We start from the raw sequence: 20,880 nt of genomic DNA on the forward strand, positions 1-20,880 counted from the left end.
CTTTAAAGGTAACAATTACCTGATAGATGTACCTCACAGGGGTGGTATCTCAGCTGAACTCAAACAAAGTGTTGGAGAGATTAGATAGCTACATTAGATAAACAACTGAAAAACAACAGAGTGCATTAATAAAAGAAAACTGTAAAAATATATACTTTTGTTCTTAAAACTGGTTACTCTAGAAGTCACATCTTTGCTTTCCTCATTAGGCTGTAGGCGGTGGACCATACTGCTGCAGAGCAATAGGCTTGGTTTCACATATTTTTGATCCAAATATGCCACAATAAAATTTAATATGCCAAGAACATGTGTTAGAAGAATTTATTATCCAGTGTTATTTTCCCCAGATGAGATGTAGTGAAACTAGGTTATGACAATGAATACATAATTTATTCATATTATCTTTCAATCATAAGGGCTGTGAACTTGTGAAAGTAGCTAGAAAATCAAAAATCGTTAATGCCTTTTTTTTCCCCCTGAAAATATCATTTATTTTTTGATTTTTTTTGGCATCTGATCGTTGTTTGCTTTTCGATCACCACCAGCTGCAGATTATAGTTTGCCCATGCCTTTTTATTTATCCCTACATGGCAAGAACAACATCCACAGAGCTATGATTTACAAATCCTAACAACACCTTTGTTATAATTGTTGGGGGTATTATCAGTTCAGCCCTCACGCTGGAGTGCAGGGGGATCACATGAGGCCTTTAGGGGGATGGGCAGAGTTTTCAGAGGGTGGTATGGCTTTAAGAGTTTACTACCATCACCGCACTCACACACACACACACACTCACTCCCACACAACAGAAAGTTTGGAGGCCAGGCGAGCAGTGGGACACCGACAGATAGGAAGTGACGGGACTGTATGAATTGCAGAGGGAGGAGGGTAAAAAAAAAAGGAGAAGACAGGAATATCAACACAAAGCAGAATGAGGAGCAACGTGCGATCGCAGGACAACTGGCTGTAGTGCGGGGGGGGGGGGGGCTGAATTGCGCATGATCTTATCACCGGGGAGAGAGACTTTCAGTGGAGGTGAACCAGGCTCCCAGAAGTGAAAAGCAGAGATTTTACTAAGGGGATTGTCGTCTGATTTCCATGACCGTGCTCGTAATTCTGGAAAGTGCTTGGACACCGGGGGCCATATGGGACTGCGACCTGTAAACTACAACCCGGCTTTGAATATGAAGGAAAAGACTTTACGACAAATCCAAGGAAACAGTTAAGGGATATGAACGCAGAGCTTTGGATCTCTCCTCGATGTTTTCCTCTGTCCGGTTCAGTTTTGCGTCTTTGGGGATGTTTGCGAGTTGCGCCTCTGCGGCTTCAGTTCGGACACTGACCCGTCTTTGCGCCCTGGTCCTGGTCGTCGCTGTGGGACTCGGCTCGGAGCTGCGGGTCCGGGTCCGGCTCTCTGACGGACTGGTGACCGAGGAGGTTTTGGAGGCGGACAATGAGAGAGACTCCATATCGCTCGAATTCAAGCAGGGAGATGGGACACTCATCACTTTTGTGGCGGACTTCAAACAGGTGAGAGGTGGTCCTGTTTACCACTGTGACTTCCCGCTGCTGCTGTGCCTTGAGAGACCCCCCCCCCCCTTCCCCAGCTCATTGTGACACCCGGGTGATACGAGATTTGGAAGGTGCTGTTAGAAAGTCTCACATTACTCTAACTGTAAATTTTGCCTGAACTATAACTTGTTGCAGCTGAGCCCACTTCTTGGTTCCCAAAATAAAGGCTAGCGCCTGTCAGTGGTCCTTGAAGCCTCCAGGAGGTCTCAAAGTTAAACAAGACATTTATAGCGACAGAACCGATGCAGACAGTGAATTCAGTGAGAGCAGTGAGTCTCAGTCATCATTAAAATGAGATAAAATCCTAAATTACTTTGTCCCTTATTTGACTTGGGAGACCTTGGAGGCATCCCAGGGACCACTGATGGGCCCCAACCTTCACTTTCAGCTAAGTGCTTCCCCCCAGGACAAAATCGGATCACTCATAAACTAAAGTAGAACTTGGAGTTTCATTCATCTTCTTCCATCTCAGCACAAGTCTCGCAGAGGTCAAGACAGCTGCTGCTCCTTAGATGTGGATGCCCACAGACCCCAATGGTCTTAAAGCCCCTGCTGCTCACAGGTCCAGCCCAGAGCTGATCATCAGCAGCCATATTTAGCATTCTTCTAAAAGTAGACAAGCTGTCCCTCCAGTGACCAGCACTGCACTTGCGATTTCTTTGGAAAGATGACACTGTTTCTCTTTTAAACAATCACTACTCGGAGACATATAAATGTCAGTCCTGGAAGGAAAACTATGACTGCTGAGTGTGAGGGAGGGAGGGGGACTCACAGAGGCGCACAGAGCAAAGGCATGTGTCTGTGATGGTTGCTGTCACACAGAAGCTGACGGGCTGGCGAGATGTGAAGGGGGAGATTTACCAGGATTAAGTGGGCATGTCTGACCTTTTTGATCTGCACGTCTGCTTCGCTAACCAAAACAGCTAATTTAGAGTTGAAAGAGAGGAGGCAGTCACCCCCAGTCACTGGTGACACACCAGCAGAAAGAGACGTACACTGATCTGTGAGCAGGGAGCCTTTGCTTGGTCGTGCAGGCGCCCTGCGTTACTACGTCCCTTCCTGCATGCACACGTGCGTGCGTACACACATGCATAAGCACATATGGTTTTGTTTACTTGAATGAAGCCAACAGAACCTCTTAGATCACTTTACTTTTCCGCTGCTTGATTTATCAGTTCCAGTTCTAGGTTGGCCTCTCTGCCCCCCCCCCCCCCCCCCTCCACCTCCCCTTTCTTGCTGTGTCTCTCTCTCCCTCTGTCCCCCTCTCTGTCTCCTGCTCGCTCCTTCCTGCTCTCTCCTCATTTCTCCTGCATGTGGTTTTTATTCTGCTCTTGTGCAGTATCTCCAAGATTTATGGAAAGTTGGATGAGCTGTCACTTCCAGCTGCCATGAATATACAGTCCAGATGAACGCATGTGGAAAGAAGAGTGTTTTAACAGGGTTGTTAAACACTGGAGAGTTATAATGAACTACACAGTCAAAGGTGGATTGGGTACTGTACCGGCGCAAACCCTCTTTGGAAGGTGTGTTCATGTTACTTATTAGTGAGAGCATATAATTGGTCAAACGAGCATTTCGTTTTTGTGTGACGGTAATTCTGAAAGTCTATGATCTTCACTAGAATCACTTCCAAAGGAGCTCTTTACAAATAATCAACAGACAGCCCGCTGCTTGCTCTTTGCTGCTTTGTGAATACGTGGCAGAGATGTGATGGTAAATGTTATAGCCATTAGACACTGGTGAAGTGGTCTGCTGGATGTGAGGAGGAAGTTTAGTCAACCTTATCCAAGCAGTGAATCACTGTGGGAATCAGCCGATGTGTGATTGTGTGATTTCAGCAGGGTTACGTTTGCTCTGAAGGCATGTAGACATATGGAAAAGATGATGTGGTTTAGCTTGCTCATGACACCTCTCTGTCATGTTGAGTCAATCTCAACATGTAGATAACACTGTCAGTTAAATTCACCCCACTGGAGCACTGCGATGTTATCGTGAAAGAAGGGCATCATGGGAGGGAGTTAATCATTCAGTATTTACTCTCTTAGTGTGTTTGTAGGTCACTAAACTTTCTCAAAAGTTTTCAGTGCGCAGTAGATGGAGTTCATGTCAGTAATGTTACCATTTCATTCCTCTCTGGCATCATGGTGAAGTATTTACAGCTGAATCTACTCTCAGTTATGTCAAATTGCAGTAATCTGTCAGCAGTTCAGTCATATCCTGACCACATGCTTAATGTCAATGTACAATTCTAAACACAAAACAAATCAGAGCACAGATGTACTGTTGTAGCCTTGAACTGACAGTTTCTCTGAAGCCATTTGTTAGTTGCCAATTCAATGCAGATCTCTTTTCCTTCAGCAACCACTGCAGCGATTTATGGTCTAGCACAGTCTAAGACCTTGAGCTGAATGTAAACCACGTCTTGGAGATTAATCCAAGGGAAATGTCTCACATATCTGAGAGGCTGTTTTGGCTCTTTCCAGATGTAGAAACTTTGTCAGAGGCGCTAATCAGTTTGTACTCTGTCTCTTACTTTCATGTCCAACTAGTGGGTTTGATCAATGCAGGAATGTGAGTGACTTCACGGGCCTCTCGGCTGAGTTAACATTCGAGGAAGGTTTCATTTCTGGGATCCAATGGTGCGCATCCTTCTACATCTATAGTTACATGCACTTGGACCTGTAATAAAACATTCGAGAGCATTTTGGTTTAATTAACATTTGCAGAATAATTTGAAAAAGGTTGTTAAAATTTGAAAAAGCTTTCCACCCACACTGGTATTTTCAGATTATTTTCAAGCAGTCTGGTGTCCTCATCAAAATGCTGAAATATTGGAAAAGTGCATAGGCGCTGTTTTCTTTTTTTTAAGTGCAGAAGCCTTTTAAGTCAATAGGTTTATAATCACATGATCACAAAAAATTTCATTATAACCATCCATAATACAACATAACATTGTCAGAGCTATCCACTTTGGACGGTTTTTTTTTCTCTGCTGGAAAGATTTAAATGTATCTACATCAGTGTAGACTTGGCCCGAGTGACCCCTTGCTGTGCTGATGGGTCAAGGGAGCAACAGATGTTGGGAAGTCGGTTGGCGCTCACACTGTCTCACACTATCATGTTAAATTGGCCTGGATTTTGTAAACGGTGGCACCACTGTGCGAATGAGAACGTCAGCCATTTGCTTATTAATTCCCTTTTCGTTTGAGCCTTATAAACCGGATTGTGTTTCAGCCAGGGGCTGTGGTGCCCTCAGGCCACTTCACTCTAGTGTATATTCTGATTGTCTTCAGTACAGAGGTTTTATGGGTACGCCCTACAATAAGCTTGCTGTAAGAATGAATTGGAGATTCTTCACACACCCTCATGTGCTATGTCAAAAGCAGAATGAGAGGTGGGGGTGGGGAGGCAGGTCGGTTAGCTTGTCTGTGTGCCCTCCCACTGGGACACACAGTATCTGTGACCCATTTTGGCAGGTGACCATTCCTAGTTCTCTCTCAGCCTTCACACACTGTATCACACATTAAGGTTGTTCAAATGGATTTGGATGGTAGCCTTTATTAGCCATTAGGCAAACTCTCCTGTGTGGGAGGCTTGCTGGCAATTCATTGTGTTCTTTTTTCTGTTTGTGGGAAATGCCAGTGTTTGCCAAATGAAGCAACTGCCAGTTATTGTTTTTTTCCCGATTGCAGGCACTGTACATCAGTTGCAAGTCAGTGCTGTCAACAGATTTTATGCCTTTTTTTTTTTTTTTCGGCTGCCACACCTTGACTCTCACTCAACCCTGCAAAAAACCATCCCACTTTGTCACTTGCACAAACTTGTAAAGTCTTTTTACAGGTAAGTGTCAACAGGAAATGTTGTTGTTTCAGGCATTGTTGAGGGGCATATGACTGTTATTCTCTACTATTGGGAAAGGTCACAGTGAGTCATCTGCAAGTCACTAGTAGTCAGTTAAATGATCCATGTGATACATTTTTCCCAGAGTGAGTGAAATAGAGAAAAATAGAGTTCAGCTCCTCTTCCTTAACCACAGCAAATGTTTCCATATAATCAAGCGGTTGTTTACGTTGAGCAGTACCTCAGAAGACCTCGACTCCTACTCAGTTTCCCTTGTCAAGCTCCTTTGGCTCCTTTCCGTGTGGGCGAGAGAAACTTCACAGATAAGTCATTGCATAGTAAAACAAGACGTTCAAGAAAGTAATCAGTGTTTATAAACATGGCACTTTATACTTCAATTTATAAATTCATTTATACTAGAAATTATTTCAGACTTGTGTGTGTTTTTCATATTATGTTGTCTCCGTTTCTTCTCCTTGCACCTTTCAATGCAATGTGTCCAGGCAGTGGACATTTCAAGGATGAACCCACTTAAGCCTTTCTCCTAGCCACCCTTTGTTCCCTGCTGACTCTGAATCCCAGGAAAATAGCTTCTTCTGTGGCCTTGCTGTGGCCCTTCAAGGCCCCACATGGGCCCCCTCTGGCCTCTCGTGGCCCCTCTGCCCCTGTTGATGTCTTTATCCTTTTTCCTCCTCCCGCCCGCAAGCCAGATGTTCATGAAGAAAAAGCTTCCCATTCCCACAGCAGAGAGAGACAGTTATCACCCACACTTTCAGGTTTTTTCCCAATAATCAGGGGCAGTGGGCTGCATGGTGCTGCGGTAACAGTCCTCCTTGATAGACAAGGAGACAGTAGTTTTGGCTTGCATTGGGCCTGGTTGTCATCATTTCTAACTGCCTCAGATGTTTTAAGATCACAGTTGGCAACTAAAGAACTAACAAAGGGTTTGCTCTGCCAAAGCTTCCGTTCTGTTCTCCGCACAGTGTCCTCAAATGTCCTTTTGTCAAATCCATGACTGTGTCCTTTTGGCCTGCTCAGCCTGGTTACTTTCAAACTAATTTATTGTGTTTGACTTCACTATGCAGCCCTTGTGACAGTCCAGTCAGTTCTACTGCTAAAGTTAAACGGGTCAGGATATTACACCACCCTTTTTCTTGTCAAATAAACTGCTCTTATGTCACTTTTCCAGTTATAGTCACAGTCACAGTTTCTATAGTAAATGCTCTGTAGAAGTCTAGAAAAGAAAGGGGCAGAAAATAACAGTTTTTAAAGAGTACTGTAGAAACTAGCACCAAGCTACTGGGTTATCCCATTAAAAGGAACTTTTACATGTGACATGTTTTCCAAATAGATTTAAAAGCAAAAAAAAAAAAAAAAAAGGTGTGTACAAAAGTAACCAGATGACAAGTCAAAAACATAGATCACATTCAAACCTTCTTTTTTTTTATTGAGTTTAAATGTATGAATTGAGTTATGGAGTTCATATTTGCATGTAAAGCTTGAAAAGACAACATAATTCAAATATTTGCTTTTATCACAAGGATATGATATAAAAATGAATTATTCCATTATTTTTTGAATGCTTTCCCATAAAATTGCTGTTTATGCATGCTCTCCAACAGGATATGAAAGCTGCAGGACAACGGCTAGAGGCTGAATGTGACTGTAGCTGTCTCTATTGTTTATGCCTTATCTATCTGCCTCATTTCCTTCCCTGTTAGCACTCACTGTTTGTCTCCCTCTCATTTCCTGAATGCAAAGTCTCCATAAACAGTTTGGGTGTCCGGATAATTGTATCCAGATTCCCTGTGAGCGAATGCTTCCCCCATTGTGGCCTGCACATATTTTGCACAGGTTTAAAGCCTTTAAAAATATAAATAAGGAGCTGTTGGTGCATTTTTTCAGTTGTATTTCCTGCTTCATGTTAAAACTTAAATGTTTAAACTCCAGCAGTAGGCAAAGTACGTCACCTTCCATTGTTCCATAGCCAAAGGGAATACTTTTCTTTGTATGGCCTCCAGTGTTTTTATTGTCCATTCGCTGCCACTGTTTACTAATTGGTCCGCGCTTTGGACAGCCAGGTGTGACCAGCTCCTAATGTGACTCCACATTCCTGCCTTTGGAGCCTCTGTAATTAGCTTCAACTCAAGCATTTCTCAGCATGGCAGCTTTTCTCTCGCTCCTTTTGTCTGTGTGAGTCTCTCTCCCCCTCTCTCCCTCTGTCTCCCAACATGATCTTTAATCCCTGCCTTCACCTGTGTTTTTTGACTGGGCTTCACTCATGCACCAAGGCAAATATCCTCTACATTACCAAACATAGCAAATCCGTATATGTTGTTTTTTAAAACAGAGGTAGAACCATTGAGGTAGGTTGGGGGTCTTAAGAGTAAATACAGTGTTTCAATACTTTTTTTTCTACAAATAAAAGCCAAATAGCTCATCTGGAAGGCTGTCTAATGCTGACTTTATGAGCTTCTATGTTAGATTTACATTACTATGCAGGCTTAATAACCACTGTCTAGGAAAGGGTCATAAAAAGAGAAAAAAAAATCTAGTTGTTGGACAGATTTTTTTTAATTTCAAGCTCAGATACCCACACAAACCCACAGTGATCCCAAATGACCCATCAGAGAGGGTGGCTCACCAGCAGTCCTCCCCAGCCAGCCATCAGCCTTATCAACAGACAGGGTCTTAGAGGGGATTGGAAAACAGGAAGAACCGACTGCACAGGGGATAGCTACTGGCACGCTGTTTGTGTTTGTGTGTGGGTCTGTGTGTGTGTGTGTGTGTGTGTGTGTGTGTGTGTGTGTGTGTGTGTGTGTGTGTGTGTGTGTGTGCATGCACTTTTGTGGGTTCTGAAGTCCATCCATGCATGCATGCAAGTGTAATTTGGAACAGTTAGTATGACATCTAAAGTGAGATAGTGAGATTTATGTGTCTTGCAGTATTTCACTATAGCATTTGAACTTGTCTTAGCTATAGAGCCCTCATAGAAAATAACCGTATTTTTCCTTCAGCACAGGGCTTCACACAGCTCACATTTTCAGAGCCATGTAAACCAGGTACATACTCTGTGAAGAGAGCGTATTTGGCTAGGTTGGTTACAACTACAGTGACGGAGAATGTTCACTGTAAATGGCACCCTTTGAGTATCTGAATAGGCTTTTGTGCACCTCTTAAATAATCTGGCCCACCAAAGGTAGCCCACCACCACAGGCCCCCGCCACTCTCCTGTTTAACAGCTCTTAGTATGACCCACTAGTCAAACTGCATGAATACAGACATGTGTTTGGCTGTTGGCCAGTGGTAGTTTGTCTGCAAATGGACTAAGTCCTGGGTGTCAGGGAGCAATGCTGAGGAATCTGTACTTGTGTGGATTATTTATAGCCATGCTGACATTTACACTGCTCTGGTGGGGAAAAACTCAAGGCTACACTGTCCTTTGATTATGGCATTTACCCGTCTTTTTCAAGACGGAGAAATGTTACTCTTTTAATTTTTAATGTCCATACCTGGTGATTTTCTCTAAATGTTGGTCTGCAAACCTTTAATTTTATGTAGGTCTGTTTTAGGAGGTGACTCATTTTCCTGATATAGGCTTCCCTTCTTTAAAGACAAGTTTTGAAGTCAAGTGGTCTTACTCTTAGTGTTCAAGCTCTGGCAGGTCCATTAGACTATGATGTCCTAAAGTTGCAGCAGTGTTTTCCTATTCAGATGTATCACTAGCATTAACTGTTTGGTAATATTGGGTATTTGAGCAGCATTTGACTGAATCTTTATCTATACCCACAGCACAGATGAAGCAGGTTCTGCCACAACAGCACCTACTGCTTTCTCACAGGAGTTTGACATGCACATCTTTTTATATTTGTATATATATTCCCACATCAACAGTTTGCATATTGCTTTGACTCTAAAAAACAGATAACTGTTGTTTGATTAGACAGTTCAGTACTTACTCTCTCTGTGTTTGAATGCTGCCTGTCATCATAACAACACATGTAAATGCTGCACATTCACTCTTTTTTTTGAAAATCATACTGTGAGTGTGTCTGCACAAATGAGTCAGTGTGTGCATGTGTCAGTGCTGGTTTTCAGGCAGGCAGAAGTGAGTTGAGTCCTGTCCAAACAAACAGTTGAATCCAACAGCTTCTGTCTGGATGGTGATGTGGAGATGATGTCATTGTTATTACTCTATTTGCTGTTAGAAGCCATGCTGATTATTATCTCAGCCGCACCTAAACTGTGAGTCAATCAACTGTGGTTTGTTATTGCCATTGAAAGGCCACCATTAAATTTAATTTCTATTAACAGACCCACTGGCTGCAGAAAGAAGTAATTTTGTCTTTTATCCAGTGCTACCTGGATGAATAATTGAATAGTTGCGAGTTCGATGAAAAGATAGATACTACTGTCTTGACTGTACACCGAATATGAAAGTACTGTAAGAAGATGGTTAGCTTAGCTTACCATAAAGACTAGAAAAGTCGGGGGCAACAGCGAGCCTGGTTCTGTCCAAAGATGTCAAAATCCACCTGCTTGAACCTCCAAATCCCGCCAATGAAGATATTATTTCTCATTTGTTTAATCCTTACAATAGAATAGGAAAGCCTTTATTGTCATTGTATACAACAAAATTAGGAGAGCCTCCTGAGGTCAGTGCATGCACCGAGACAGAGAGCTCAAAGCCGCTGCATCCTCGCGTGCCGCCATTTTTCAAATCAAATTGTGAAAATGAAAATTGGTGATTTTTCTGTGGCTTATACCCTGGACAATTTCTCAGCTGGGAGCACCTGAGAGTGACTTGACAGGAATCCAGGAGGTTACTACACATGCCCAAGAGAGAGGTACAAGCCTCTATAAAACCACAAATTGTCACTTTACATTTTGTCTCTTGTGCTGATTAAACAAATGGAATGTATAACATACTAATTGGTGAGCTTTAGGGGCGGTGGTAGGTAGATTTTGTTGCCTTTGGACAGGACCAAGCTAGCTAGTTCCCTGTGTTTCCACTCTTCATGCTAAGCTAAGATAATCAACAGCTGGCTATAGCTTCATATTTAGCAACATAAGAGTGGTGTTGATTATCTCATCTAACTTTCTGCAAGAAAAACAAATAAGCACATCTCTGTTCTGTAGATTTTCAGAGTTCGATCAGAGAATGTTGCCATAGCGAGGACTGGTGCCCTCCCCTTGCCCTTTTGCCCTAAATCCAAATACAGAAAAGTCGTAGTTGACAATCATTAATCTGGACACATAATGACACAAGAGGAGGAGGAGATCTCAGCGTCCGCACTTTAGCATTAAGTAAGTTCCAGAGAAGCAGAGTTGGTGGAACTATACCCTGCTTCTCTGTAATTACCCAGAGGGCCCTGGGGCAAATCCATGTGGCTGACACGAATGCCTTCCCCCTTCCTTCTCTCTCCCTGCCTACTCACACGTACACACACAGTGTCCCAGTGTAGCGCCATGTGTCTACAATATGGGAGGTCTTTGAGTCGTGGCCTCTGTGTATCCCTACACTTGAGGGGAAATGGCACTCTCGCCCGTCTCTCCGTCTGCATTGTACTCCCTCTTCTTAACATCTCACTCTGTTCACTGCCTCCTCTAGTCTTGACATTTTCTTTAATCATTCAGACTTTGTTCTTTTATGTAAAGAAAAAAAAAGATGACTGGGTTATTATCACAATATGGGAATATTTGAGGTATTTAATTTCGACTTTCTCAGTCCGCGCGTCCACGCACTGAGCAGCTCCCAGAGATGTGTGAGGTGAAAAACCTGAGGTTAATATCACATAAAGCCTGTGAATCAATATTTGCTCAGTAATTTGCTTTCCAAAGGTCAAATAGTATCACATGATTGTCTTGTGTAATACCAATGCTTGTATTGTATGCCTGCCAGAAACCCCTTTCACAGAGAAAAGTGGTTCTTATTAAACCAGTGATCATGCAAAGTAGTCTCCAAAGAGCTACAGAGCACAAACACTTCTGAGGCAGGTTGCATTGCTTTTTTTTTTTGCCAGTGTGTACACTTTAGCGTACAGGAAGTGGGACCAAAGAGCTTAAGGAGGACTCAATGGGGTTATCACTGGGCTGTTTATCTGTCCCAGAGTCCCTCCTGCTCAGGGAGTGAAAGCCTTCAAGCTGCTACTCCTCTTCAGCCTGTTTGCTTCAGAGGGGTGTGTGAAAAGCGGAGGAGGGGTGTTTGGGACTGTGTGTGTGTGTGTCTTGAAGCTGAAGCCAAGGAGGGGGGAGGGTGTCTGATGAATAGGGAGACAGGTCTGCTGCGCTGCGCTCCCCACTGCTGGAGCTTCCCATCATGCTTTGCATGCCCTCTCACAGAACTCTTTATGGCCTTGGGTTTGGCGCCAGATCTCTCACACACTTGCCAGCAGCAACAAGTTTTTTTGTGAATTCTCCACTATCACCATTTTCCTACTTCTACAGTTCCACATAAAACAGTGTGGTCAAATGTTTCAGCATTTGAGAAGCTCTGATAAGTTTGTCAAGAAACAGGCCCAGAGGCTTTAATTTGACAGCAAAAATAGCCAGATCATGACTGGAGCAACACTGCACAGGCTTACAGACAATAAAAAGTATCAACAAACTGTCAGAAGAGACTCTATGGATGTAGTGAACATAAACCCCTCGTTACTTTTGGCAGACAGTTGCTTGAACATCTTTGAACTGCACATATTGAATTACTTTGAGTGTCTGGAAGAGTGCTACATTAATTACCAAAATGGAAAGAGTATTTGTTCTACTCTGTATGAGCCTGCACATGTAAACATTAAGTTATTATAACCTCGCCTCTCGCACCACTTCAATGTTGTCTGGGAATCGTCTGTTTATCCGTTCACCCAGTCATCTCTCTTCCCTTGTGTCTTGCAGGATGTGAAGATATTTCGAGCACTGATCCTGGGCGAGCTGGAAAGAGGGCAGAACCAGTACCAGGCCCTGTGCTTCATCTCTCGCCTCAACCGCAATGAGATCATCCCCAGTGAGTCTATGGCCCGTCTCAGACAGGTATGACATGGCAGCTGTTTTATTATGAACATCCTCAGCTCAGAAAAATGAATGAACTCCTTACATTCTTCAGAGGACGCTGAGGGTTACTTACACTGATTATTCCTACTGTCTGCTCAGAAAAATCCTCATGCCATTCGCTTGGCAGAGGAGCGGAGAGGACTGGAGCAGCTGACGATGAGCGTGGCCGTCAATCTAAGCCGGGCCTTGCAACTCAGCTCCCACATTCACAACATGTGCAGCGAGGCCGGAGAGGCCATCTACACCAGGGAGGCAGATGTCAAACACTGGCTGGACAAAGGTCAGTGGTCATCTTATCTTTGTTTATTATTGTAACTAGCATACGCTCTGTTGGTGGTTCCAGCAGAAATATCTGACTGTTCTCCTATCTCTCTTTCTTCTCTCCCATCCATACTGATTGTCTTGATACTCTGTGCTCTGTATTGTCTCTCTGTACTGACACTCTTTATCTCCCCAACACTCTCTGTCTTCCCTGCTTCCCTGTGTCTTCACCTCTTTCCACTTCATTTTAGTGATATGACTCCATGTTTTATCTCTTGCTTTTTGGTGATAAGGCTCTATTACTGTTCATGCTATCTATGCTTACTATGTTTTATTTTTCTCTTTACATTCCGTATAAAGTTTTCACTTTTACCTTGAAAAAAATCTAGGTTGCAGTATGTTATTAAAGACTTATTTAAATATCTGTTTTTTTAAGGCTTTTGTAGTGGGATCCAGTATCTCAATAGCAATGAAGTCCAAATTGTCCAGTCTGAGGAAAATCCATATGACAGCGCTATTGTCCACTGACAGCACTGTTAAACAGGAAACAATGTTGATCGTCACGGTTCACCAAGCACTCTTTTGCATTAAGCAAACTCTGCACCGTTATCTGCAGAGGCAATCACAGTAGCATCCCCTTTGCATAACAAAGCTCCCACTTTACTGCACCATCTTCCCTCTTTTTAGCCACTTTGTTCACACTCTCCAGTTCAATACGGCATTTAATTGAGTGAAATCAGAAAGAGAATGATTCACACAACTGTATGATGGCATGCTTTTGTTTTTAATACAACAGGCTCTGATAATAATGGCCCCTCTCCTGCCTGTGTTACAGGAGTGGATGGCTCCATCTTCGAGGTCCTGCCACAAACAACAGAGGTGCCCAGCTTTCAGGCCTGTCACTCTACTAAAGACTTGTGGCAGCCCTGTCTCTGCACATACAGCCTGCGCCTGGAGTGGTACCCGTGTCTGCTGAAGTACTGCCGCAGCAGGGACACCACAGGCAAAGGCTCTACCTACAAGTGTGGCATAAAGAGCTGCAGCAAGGGCTACCATTTCACCTACTATGTTCCCCAAAAACAGCTCTGTCTATGGAATGAGGAGACCTAGCGTATTGTTTTGGATGGTTAGGAATACAGAAATGCTTTTTTTTCCCCCCAGCCAAGCCAATGCTTCTCCACCCCTGTTATTCAAAGTAAACACAGTAACACTGGACCTCAGTTTATATGATGACGAGTGAAGCTGTCTCAGGTGGAGAGTGGTGAGATCCAGATGTTCAAGCTGAAACAGAAATGAATTCAGGTTCCAAATGAGACCAAAACCTTTAAGGAGGGAGAGATGCAGCAATGAGAAGTCCCACTAACCTAAAGCCTTTTCTGGGGAAATGACATGTCATTGTCAGATATAATGTAACCTTGCCAAGAAACTGTCACTTTTGTGCCTTTTTTGGAGAAATTATTGGAGCAGATGATAGAGACCAACAACAATAACCTCTCAAACAAGCTGCGGTATGCACAACGCTGGACAGTGCATTTCTGCTCAATTAAACACCAGCAGAGGAACAACAGTCCCACTGTGATCAGAGGAGTCATACAAACATAATCTTCCATCCTGGTGAAGGAAAATTTGGATGGTGGATTTATCTTTCCTCTAAAGGTCTGTGAAAAACAGTTTATTGCCAGCGTAACACCTGTTTATAACAATGTAAGCTGGCTGACAAAGAAAATGCTTTTTCAATGCTGGCTTTATTTATTCTAGTTGCAAAGTGAAATTATGGTGGACTATTTTTGTATAATTTTGTTAAAACCTTTTGTTATAACCTCATCAGTTTTCTCTCCTTTTTGAATTAAACAGACTCCTAAAGTTACATGTCTGAACCACAGGTCCTCAGTAACAAGTATTCCAACAAATTTCAGAACATTTTTAACCTCTTGGATTTTGGATGTTGCTTCTAGTCTCATCCATGTATCATGCTACTTTTCATGGTTGTACAGACTTTGTGGATAAACAGGTTTACTATCGTATTTAATAGGCCAGTTTTAGTTCTGCTCCAGCCAATCACGCCCATCACTCACAGTCTCAGTCTGTTTTAAAAGTAGCAAGTAAACCAAAGTCAAACAAGGATTTAAAGTTTCACGTTTCTAGAAACAGGCCCTTCACCATGGTGTTTTTCCATGTTAGGATTTACTAAAACTGCAGTGTAGCCTGGTAATAATCTATACTGCCATCTTGTGGTTATACAGTTTCTTGTGTTTTCTATTTTATCCTAATGCCAGAATTCTGTTTTTTGTTTTTCTATTATGTCAGCAGTTAAATATTTATAAATTATGCATCTCAAATCCCTGATCCCTGATTTAAGGAGCACTTCTTGAACTTGTGGGACCAAATTTCATTTTTTTTTTCTGTCTGTTCCTTTAGAGCAATAGGTTGAAGTATGATTTTGGTCTGCCTTACCTCCATCTTCATTTCAGACTTCACTGCCATATCAAAAGTTCATTTTGTGTTTTGTGTGTCGGTGTGTCCTGCTAACTAAAGAACCAAATGAGTGAAACATTTCTATTTGTGGCCTTTTCTGGTGATCAAGTGCCTTAACATTTCCACTGATATATTTTCTATGTAATTGTAGATTAAGTTCTTAAACATATTTTTTCTATGAAAGAGTTGTTAATATGCTGTAAGTCGCCATAAGGACAAAATGAAGCAATTAGGTAATGAACCATTCAAGAGTTGTTTTACATGATTTGTTTCAATAAAGTCTTTCTTTGCACTGCATATGCAGCTATAAGTATTTATTTGTTTTGGGGACATTTTATGCCTTTATTAGACGGTACAAAAGAGTAGAGCTGACAGCAAAATAAGGGAAGAGAAAGAGAAAGAAACTACATCTTCAACCCAATGGCTACCAGGATGCCCCCCTGACTATTTGTTGACCCACTCCTACTTTGACACTCTGGCAGGGCTTGCCACCAGGGTTTCAACCCAGGTCACGATAAAAAAAAAACTACTGTGCAGTCCCATGTGTAACGTGTTAGAGTAATAGTGTAATAGTAATGGTGTTATTACCACCTAGCTCTTCCATTTTGTCCCCCTGCTGGAGGGAAGCGTGCCTGCGTACTTCCTGCCACTGACCACAAGGTGTCGCCACTGTTAAGAGAAGAGGAGACGACCTCCCATCGTTTTGAGGAGACATCCAGGAGGATGGAAACGTGCTATTCTGTTAAATATTTAACAAACCTGCCATAGCCTCTCAACTGCGGCAGATGATACAACCAGGGCAATGCAGTTAATACAGTTGGCACATTTACATTCAGCGGCTGCTGATAAGGAGGCAGGGAAATTTCAGGGATGCTGAGATAGGCTGTTGCTGCCACCGGCGGAGCTCAGATAAAGGACTACAAACAGCAGCTAGTGTGTCTGCAGACAAGCCGTGGGCAGTTTCCACCAGAAACACACCTTCACGGGACACAAGACGCCCAGGATGTAAGTAAGGAAGCCGCCGCATGTGCGCCTTCAGGTAATTATGTTTTACTGCGCTTGTGAACGCGTTGCAGTCCCATAGGAAAGCGTTTTGTTAGCCTGTTGGCGTTAGCCTGCTGTCTGACCCAGCTAACTGGGAAGTAATGCATCCTGTTAACCGAGGGATAAGCTGCGGGTCTGCCGCCTCTTTCAGTTCACAAACATCGGCTGCCTTCGAGCTTATCATGTATAAACTATTTCAGCAACGGAGCAAAACCATTAACAGCAGCATCACCAAGAGGTCACAAAACACATCTAAGACACAGTCATAATGAATAACTATATAATTATATAATAAATAGATAAATCTATCTGTTGCATCTCTTTTGCTTTTGCTGCCATCTAAGGAAAACAGTTTTGGTAATGACACACACTGAGCTGTCCAGTATTTAAGCCTTTGTGTAGATCACATTTCTTTGAGTTGTGGTATTTATAGTTTGTTTTATTTCATGTCATATTACATTTCTTTGCAGGTCTTCTGTGTCCGATTGGATCTATGCCTTTTTGTTTTTTTTTTTTTGTTTTTTTTTCTGACTGTTTAGGCAAGTGTGTGTTACTTGTGTGTTGTAGTAATGTACCCAAATTGAGTAAATATAATATCATGGCTTCACCTCCACATGCCATCCTGACATCCATCTGTCCTTACAACTGTTAATGAAGCGGCACAAAACAACCAAGACGACAACAAAACATTTCTAGACTGATTTATTTTGTTTTCAAGGGGCACATCTCATATGATGACAGGCCTCTGTCTTCCATGGGAGCTGTCTGTGGCCCAGCACCCAGTAACCTCTCATCTAGTTTTGAAAGTTACTTGAGGTCTTTGAGAATCAAGGGTACATCTTGTTCCATCCAGTGAGGGTGGGCCTGTCCATCTGTATGGTCTCACCTCCTAGTACAAACGTCACAGCAGAAGAAGAGACGTCCCCCTCACCCCACCAGACCCTCATCCAGCCAACTATAGTGCTATTATAGTTCAAGCAAAGGCTAATTGTTGGTCACTTACAAAGGATTGCACAGTCCAAGTCTTTGGACGGTAATGCTGTCTCTTTCTACTGTAAGCGATATTACAGAGCAAGATGTGCCTCCGTGCATTTTTCTCTCACCGCGTAGTGTGATTCAAAGTTGGCTGGATGACTGCTGACGGGCAAGTTTTTGAAAGAAACTGTAAGTTGGTCTTAGCTGCTTTTCTTGTTTGTTTTTTTCCTCAGAAGAGAAGATGGCACTGCTTGTGGTTTTTTCACTCCTGTGCCTTTCCTGTTGGGTCTCTTTCTACTTTATCTTGTGTAATGTTAACGGGTCCAGGAGCTATGAGTGGAACTGTCGCCTTGTCACTCTGGTACATGGCATCCTGGCAGTCTGCATCACAGCATATATAGGCTATGTGGATGGACCCTGGCCTTTCAGCCATCCAGGTAAGATGCTTACCTTCTGTGGATTCAAATTATGAAATTATAGCATTTTATGTTACAGTTACTGTTAAACAAATATGTTCATTTTTACTGTCAAGGCACATCACAAACAGTGAGGGCTGTCATAATGATATAGATATAGAGTATAACTTCTTAGCCTGTTGTTAAAAATGTTGAGTGTTACTTGTAACAGCTGTTAGTGTATTCATTGATACAAACAACTGGGACAATTTACAAAGTGTGAATGAACCATTCACTAGTGATCAAATAATTTGACCCTTTCTTATCTTCATTCTGTATTGCACAAAGTTATCAGTAACAAGTAATAAGAAGTTTGTTTCTGCATGTTGATATTAACAATTTTATGCTCCTGTTACAGTAATACAGTAATTTTATTACAGCGATTCTCCTGTACCAATATGTTAGCTAAAACCTGTCTGTTTCTGTTTTGTGGATACCAGGTACTAAGAACACCCCTCTGCAGATGAGTGCCATGGTGGTCAGCCTGGGCTACTTTATTTTTGATATGGCCTGGTGTGTGTACTTCCGCACAGAGGGACCCGTTATGCTGGCCCACCACACCATGAGCATCCTGGGAATCCTGCTGACCCTGTGGCTGGGGGAGTCTGGCATCGAGGCTTGCGCGGTACTCTTTGGCAGTGAAATCACCAACCCACTCCTGCAGGCACGCTGGTTCCTCAAACAGATGGGACATTACAGGTCACTGTTGGGGGATGTTGTGGATGTCCTGTTTGTGCTGCTGTTTGTGGTGATGCGAATCTTCGTGGGAGGCACAATGCTGTACTGTGAGCTGATCTCCCCAAGACCCAGATTCTTTATCAAGTGTGGGGGAGTGGCCATGTACGCTCTATCCTGGGTGTTCATGGTGGACATTGTTCGATTTGCCATACGAAAAAGCAAGAGCTGGCACAAACAGAAGAGAGACCAACTAGAGACAGTAGCAGCCAATGGTCATGAAGGGAAAAAGGACTGAAAGCTTCTGGTTCTGTCAAGGAAATCAATTTACATTATGTTTTTGGACACACTAGAGAAAGGACAAATAAAATCAACGTTTTGTCTGTTAAACCGAGATTAACAAAGAAATATTTCAAAGTCATAACTTTCTATGGCGAGAAATATCACATGACATCTGTCTGTATGGTCCTGCAGCTGTGCATTTTGGAAAAAAAACCTTTTTAATGCAGTCATGGCTGCTGAACACGTTAGATTATTGTGTAAAATGTACTGCAGAAACAACATAGATGTAGTTCATGTGATTGAAAACCAAAGCACTTTCTATAAACAGTTGTTGCTTTCAGTTGGAGTGAACTGTTGCCTAGTCATATCTGGTAGTGGGAAGTTCACTATTAGGAAATAACTAGTTTACATGTAATGGCCATAATCCTTGTGAAACACTTATCAAAGCGTTAGTTTCCTTGGAGTCTTGTTTTGTTTTGTTTTTTTGACATTTTTATAACTTTGAGCAGATGTGAAAAGTGTACTCAGGGAGATGAAGTCATACTGGAAAGTTAGGGCGAATTCCAGAGAAATGTGTGTGATGTGTTTGATTACTTTGTTTAATATAGGTTATAATAATTCCTCTTAGTGTTCGCCTGAAATCCTATACCAGAGCCTGCTCAAAAAACTTTCCTTTATTTTGCCTCCCTCATGTGCAGGGACACATGGAGACACACCTCTCAATTACATAGTTCTACACTGGTAATGCTTGTTATTTTGCAGTCTATTTGGATATATATATATATATATATATATATAAACTATAAATATATTCAAATGTTTAGTGAAATGGCATCAGAATTTGCACTTTACAAAATTGAAGTGTCTGATTCCACCATCTGTGTGACAAAAGATTAGATAGCACTCTGTACTGATAGCCCCTGCTGATTTAGTTCAATAGAGTAATGTTCTCACAGTCTCACAGAGAACTTGTAAGCAGAGACTTGACAATTCAATTAAGTTTATTAAGAGCTTTCTGTGCAGTGTGTTCATCTTTGTCTCACCTATGTTTCAGTTACGTTATTTTGAGCCAGCACCTGTAAACATTTTGGAGATGTACATTGTTCACACACCTGTGCAATGATGTACATAGGCGTTTCTACCAACCTAAACTAATACATTTCTACATTTAGTCTTTACACAGGGGAATATTGCACACATACCCTAGTATGGCTGGGCAATAGTTATTATTTAACAACTTTCAATAAAACCATATTGAGATGATAAAATCAGAACGGGTTATCATTTTCCAAAGTTCTTTTGTTCAATTTAATAATTCCAAACATACTAGGATGCATTTTTTCATTTACATGTCTGAAGAGTTTTGTTAGAATAAATGTCTGTTATAGGATTTTATGTGTGATTTAGCATACATTTGCCATATTGTGATATTAATTATTGGGAAAATGTTAACCTTAGTATTGTGGCATTGATTTCCACCACATTGATCAGATACAGCACAAAAGCGCATCACGGGATAAAGACAGGTGACTTGTTATAAAAGAATATTATGACTCAGCCCTCTCTAAGACTGCATTTTTTCCATGCCAAGAACTACCAGCTGCCATCTTTGTGCTCAGACTTCAAATCTGTTTCTTATTATTGTGACCCTGTCTTGTTTATTTAAGTGCACATTTGCTAAATGTAATGTGCTAAATCTGAACTGAAATTTGATTTATTGCTCTTATACAAGGCCTGTTTACCTGGCTGCTAATTATGTGAGCATTACCATTACATCCGAGAAAGTAAAATTCTTACTGGTGTGTGCCTTAATTATCTGAATGTACTGTCCTAATTTTTTAGTTGTTTCAGTTTTGGTTTTCATTTGCCTTTGTAATCCCTGTTTAAAATGAAATAAAGCTCTGGTATATTGTTTGTATGCTTAGGAATACATTGTGAAATATGTGAACAGTCGACACAAGATGTAATTCTGCTTTTGAGGTGAGATGCAGGTTGAGTCATTCTGAGAAAAAAACACGAAAAAACCCAAACAAACCCAAAAATCTCAAAATTAATCATCAACAAACTGGACTGTCTAACACTAGTCATAGGTGCTGTAGCTCTATTACACATCATGATAGTTAATTAACAATTAAATACTTGATATCATTAATACAGTGAGTGTTGTGGGCGCTTGAAGTGCACATGCACTGGTTGTTCACTGAGAGCCAATCAGCTGTAAGATACTGCTCCACCTGACACAGCTAAAAAATTT

At 42.0% G+C, this 20,880-nt stretch overlaps 2 protein-coding genes across 3 annotated transcripts; both read left to right on the top strand.

Moving 5' to 3' along the window:
• The first annotated feature begins 823 nt into the window (after nt 1–823).
• oafa (OAF homolog a (Drosophila)) lies at nt 824–15,492 on the top strand. Its single transcript, XM_071497412.1, has 4 exons — nt 824–1,530; nt 12,304–12,438; nt 12,559–12,739; nt 13,556–15,492. The coding sequence occupies exons 1-4, from the start codon at nt 1,261–1,263 to the stop codon at nt 13,828–13,830; spliced, it is 861 nt and encodes a 286-aa protein (XP_071353513.1). The 5' UTR covers nt 824–1,260; the 3' UTR covers nt 13,831–15,492.
• Nucleotides 15,493–15,882: 390 nt separating this feature from the next.
• tlcd5a (TLC domain containing 5a) lies at nt 15,883–20,544 on the top strand. 2 transcript variants are annotated; one of them, XM_071497418.1, is made up of 3 exons: nt 15,883–16,234; nt 17,448–17,651; nt 18,110–20,544. In XM_071497418.1, the coding sequence occupies exons 2-3, from the start codon at nt 17,456–17,458 to the stop codon at nt 18,640–18,642; spliced, it is 729 nt and encodes a 242-aa protein (XP_071353519.1). In that variant the 5' UTR covers nt 15,883–16,234; nt 17,448–17,455; the 3' UTR covers nt 18,643–20,544. The 2 variants fall into 2 exon arrangements, with proteins under 2 accessions (XP_071353519.1, XP_071353520.1); XM_071497419.1 differs by having other exon boundaries at nt 15,883–16,200.
• The last annotated feature ends 336 nt before the right edge of the window (nt 20,545–20,880 follow it).

This window comes from Trachinotus anak, unplaced genomic scaffold, assembly GCF_046630095.1.
Source record: "Trachinotus anak isolate AG129_WGS33_773 ecotype Australia unplaced genomic scaffold, CSIRO_AGI_Tana_v1 ptg000014l, whole genome shotgun sequence".
NCBI lineage: Eukaryota > Metazoa > Chordata > Actinopteri > Carangiformes > Carangidae > Trachinotus > Trachinotus anak.

What these genes read in the sequence shown, in the direction of transcription:
- oafa (XM_071497412.1), top strand. Translation starts at nt 1,261, where the DNA reads ATGTTTTCCTCTGTCCGGTTCAGTTTTGCGTCTTTGGGGATGTTTGCG. An exon ending in TTGTGGCGGACTTCAAACAG is followed by an intron (nt 1,531 to 12,303) that starts GTGAGAGGTGGT and finishes TGTGTCTTGCAG; the next exon opens with GATGTGAAGATATTTCGAGC. An exon ending in CAAACACTGGCTGGACAAAG is followed by an intron (nt 12,740 to 13,555) that starts GTCAGTGGTCAT and finishes CCTGTGTTACAG; the next exon opens with GAGTGGATGGCTCCATCTTC.
- tlcd5a (XM_071497418.1), top strand. Translation starts at nt 17,456, where the DNA reads ATGGCACTGCTTGTGGTTTTTTCACTCCTGTGCCTTTCCTGTTGGGTC. An exon ending in CTGGCCTTTCAGCCATCCAG is followed by an intron (nt 17,652 to 18,109) that starts GTAAGATGCTTA and finishes TGTGGATACCAG; the next exon opens with GTACTAAGAACACCCCTCTG.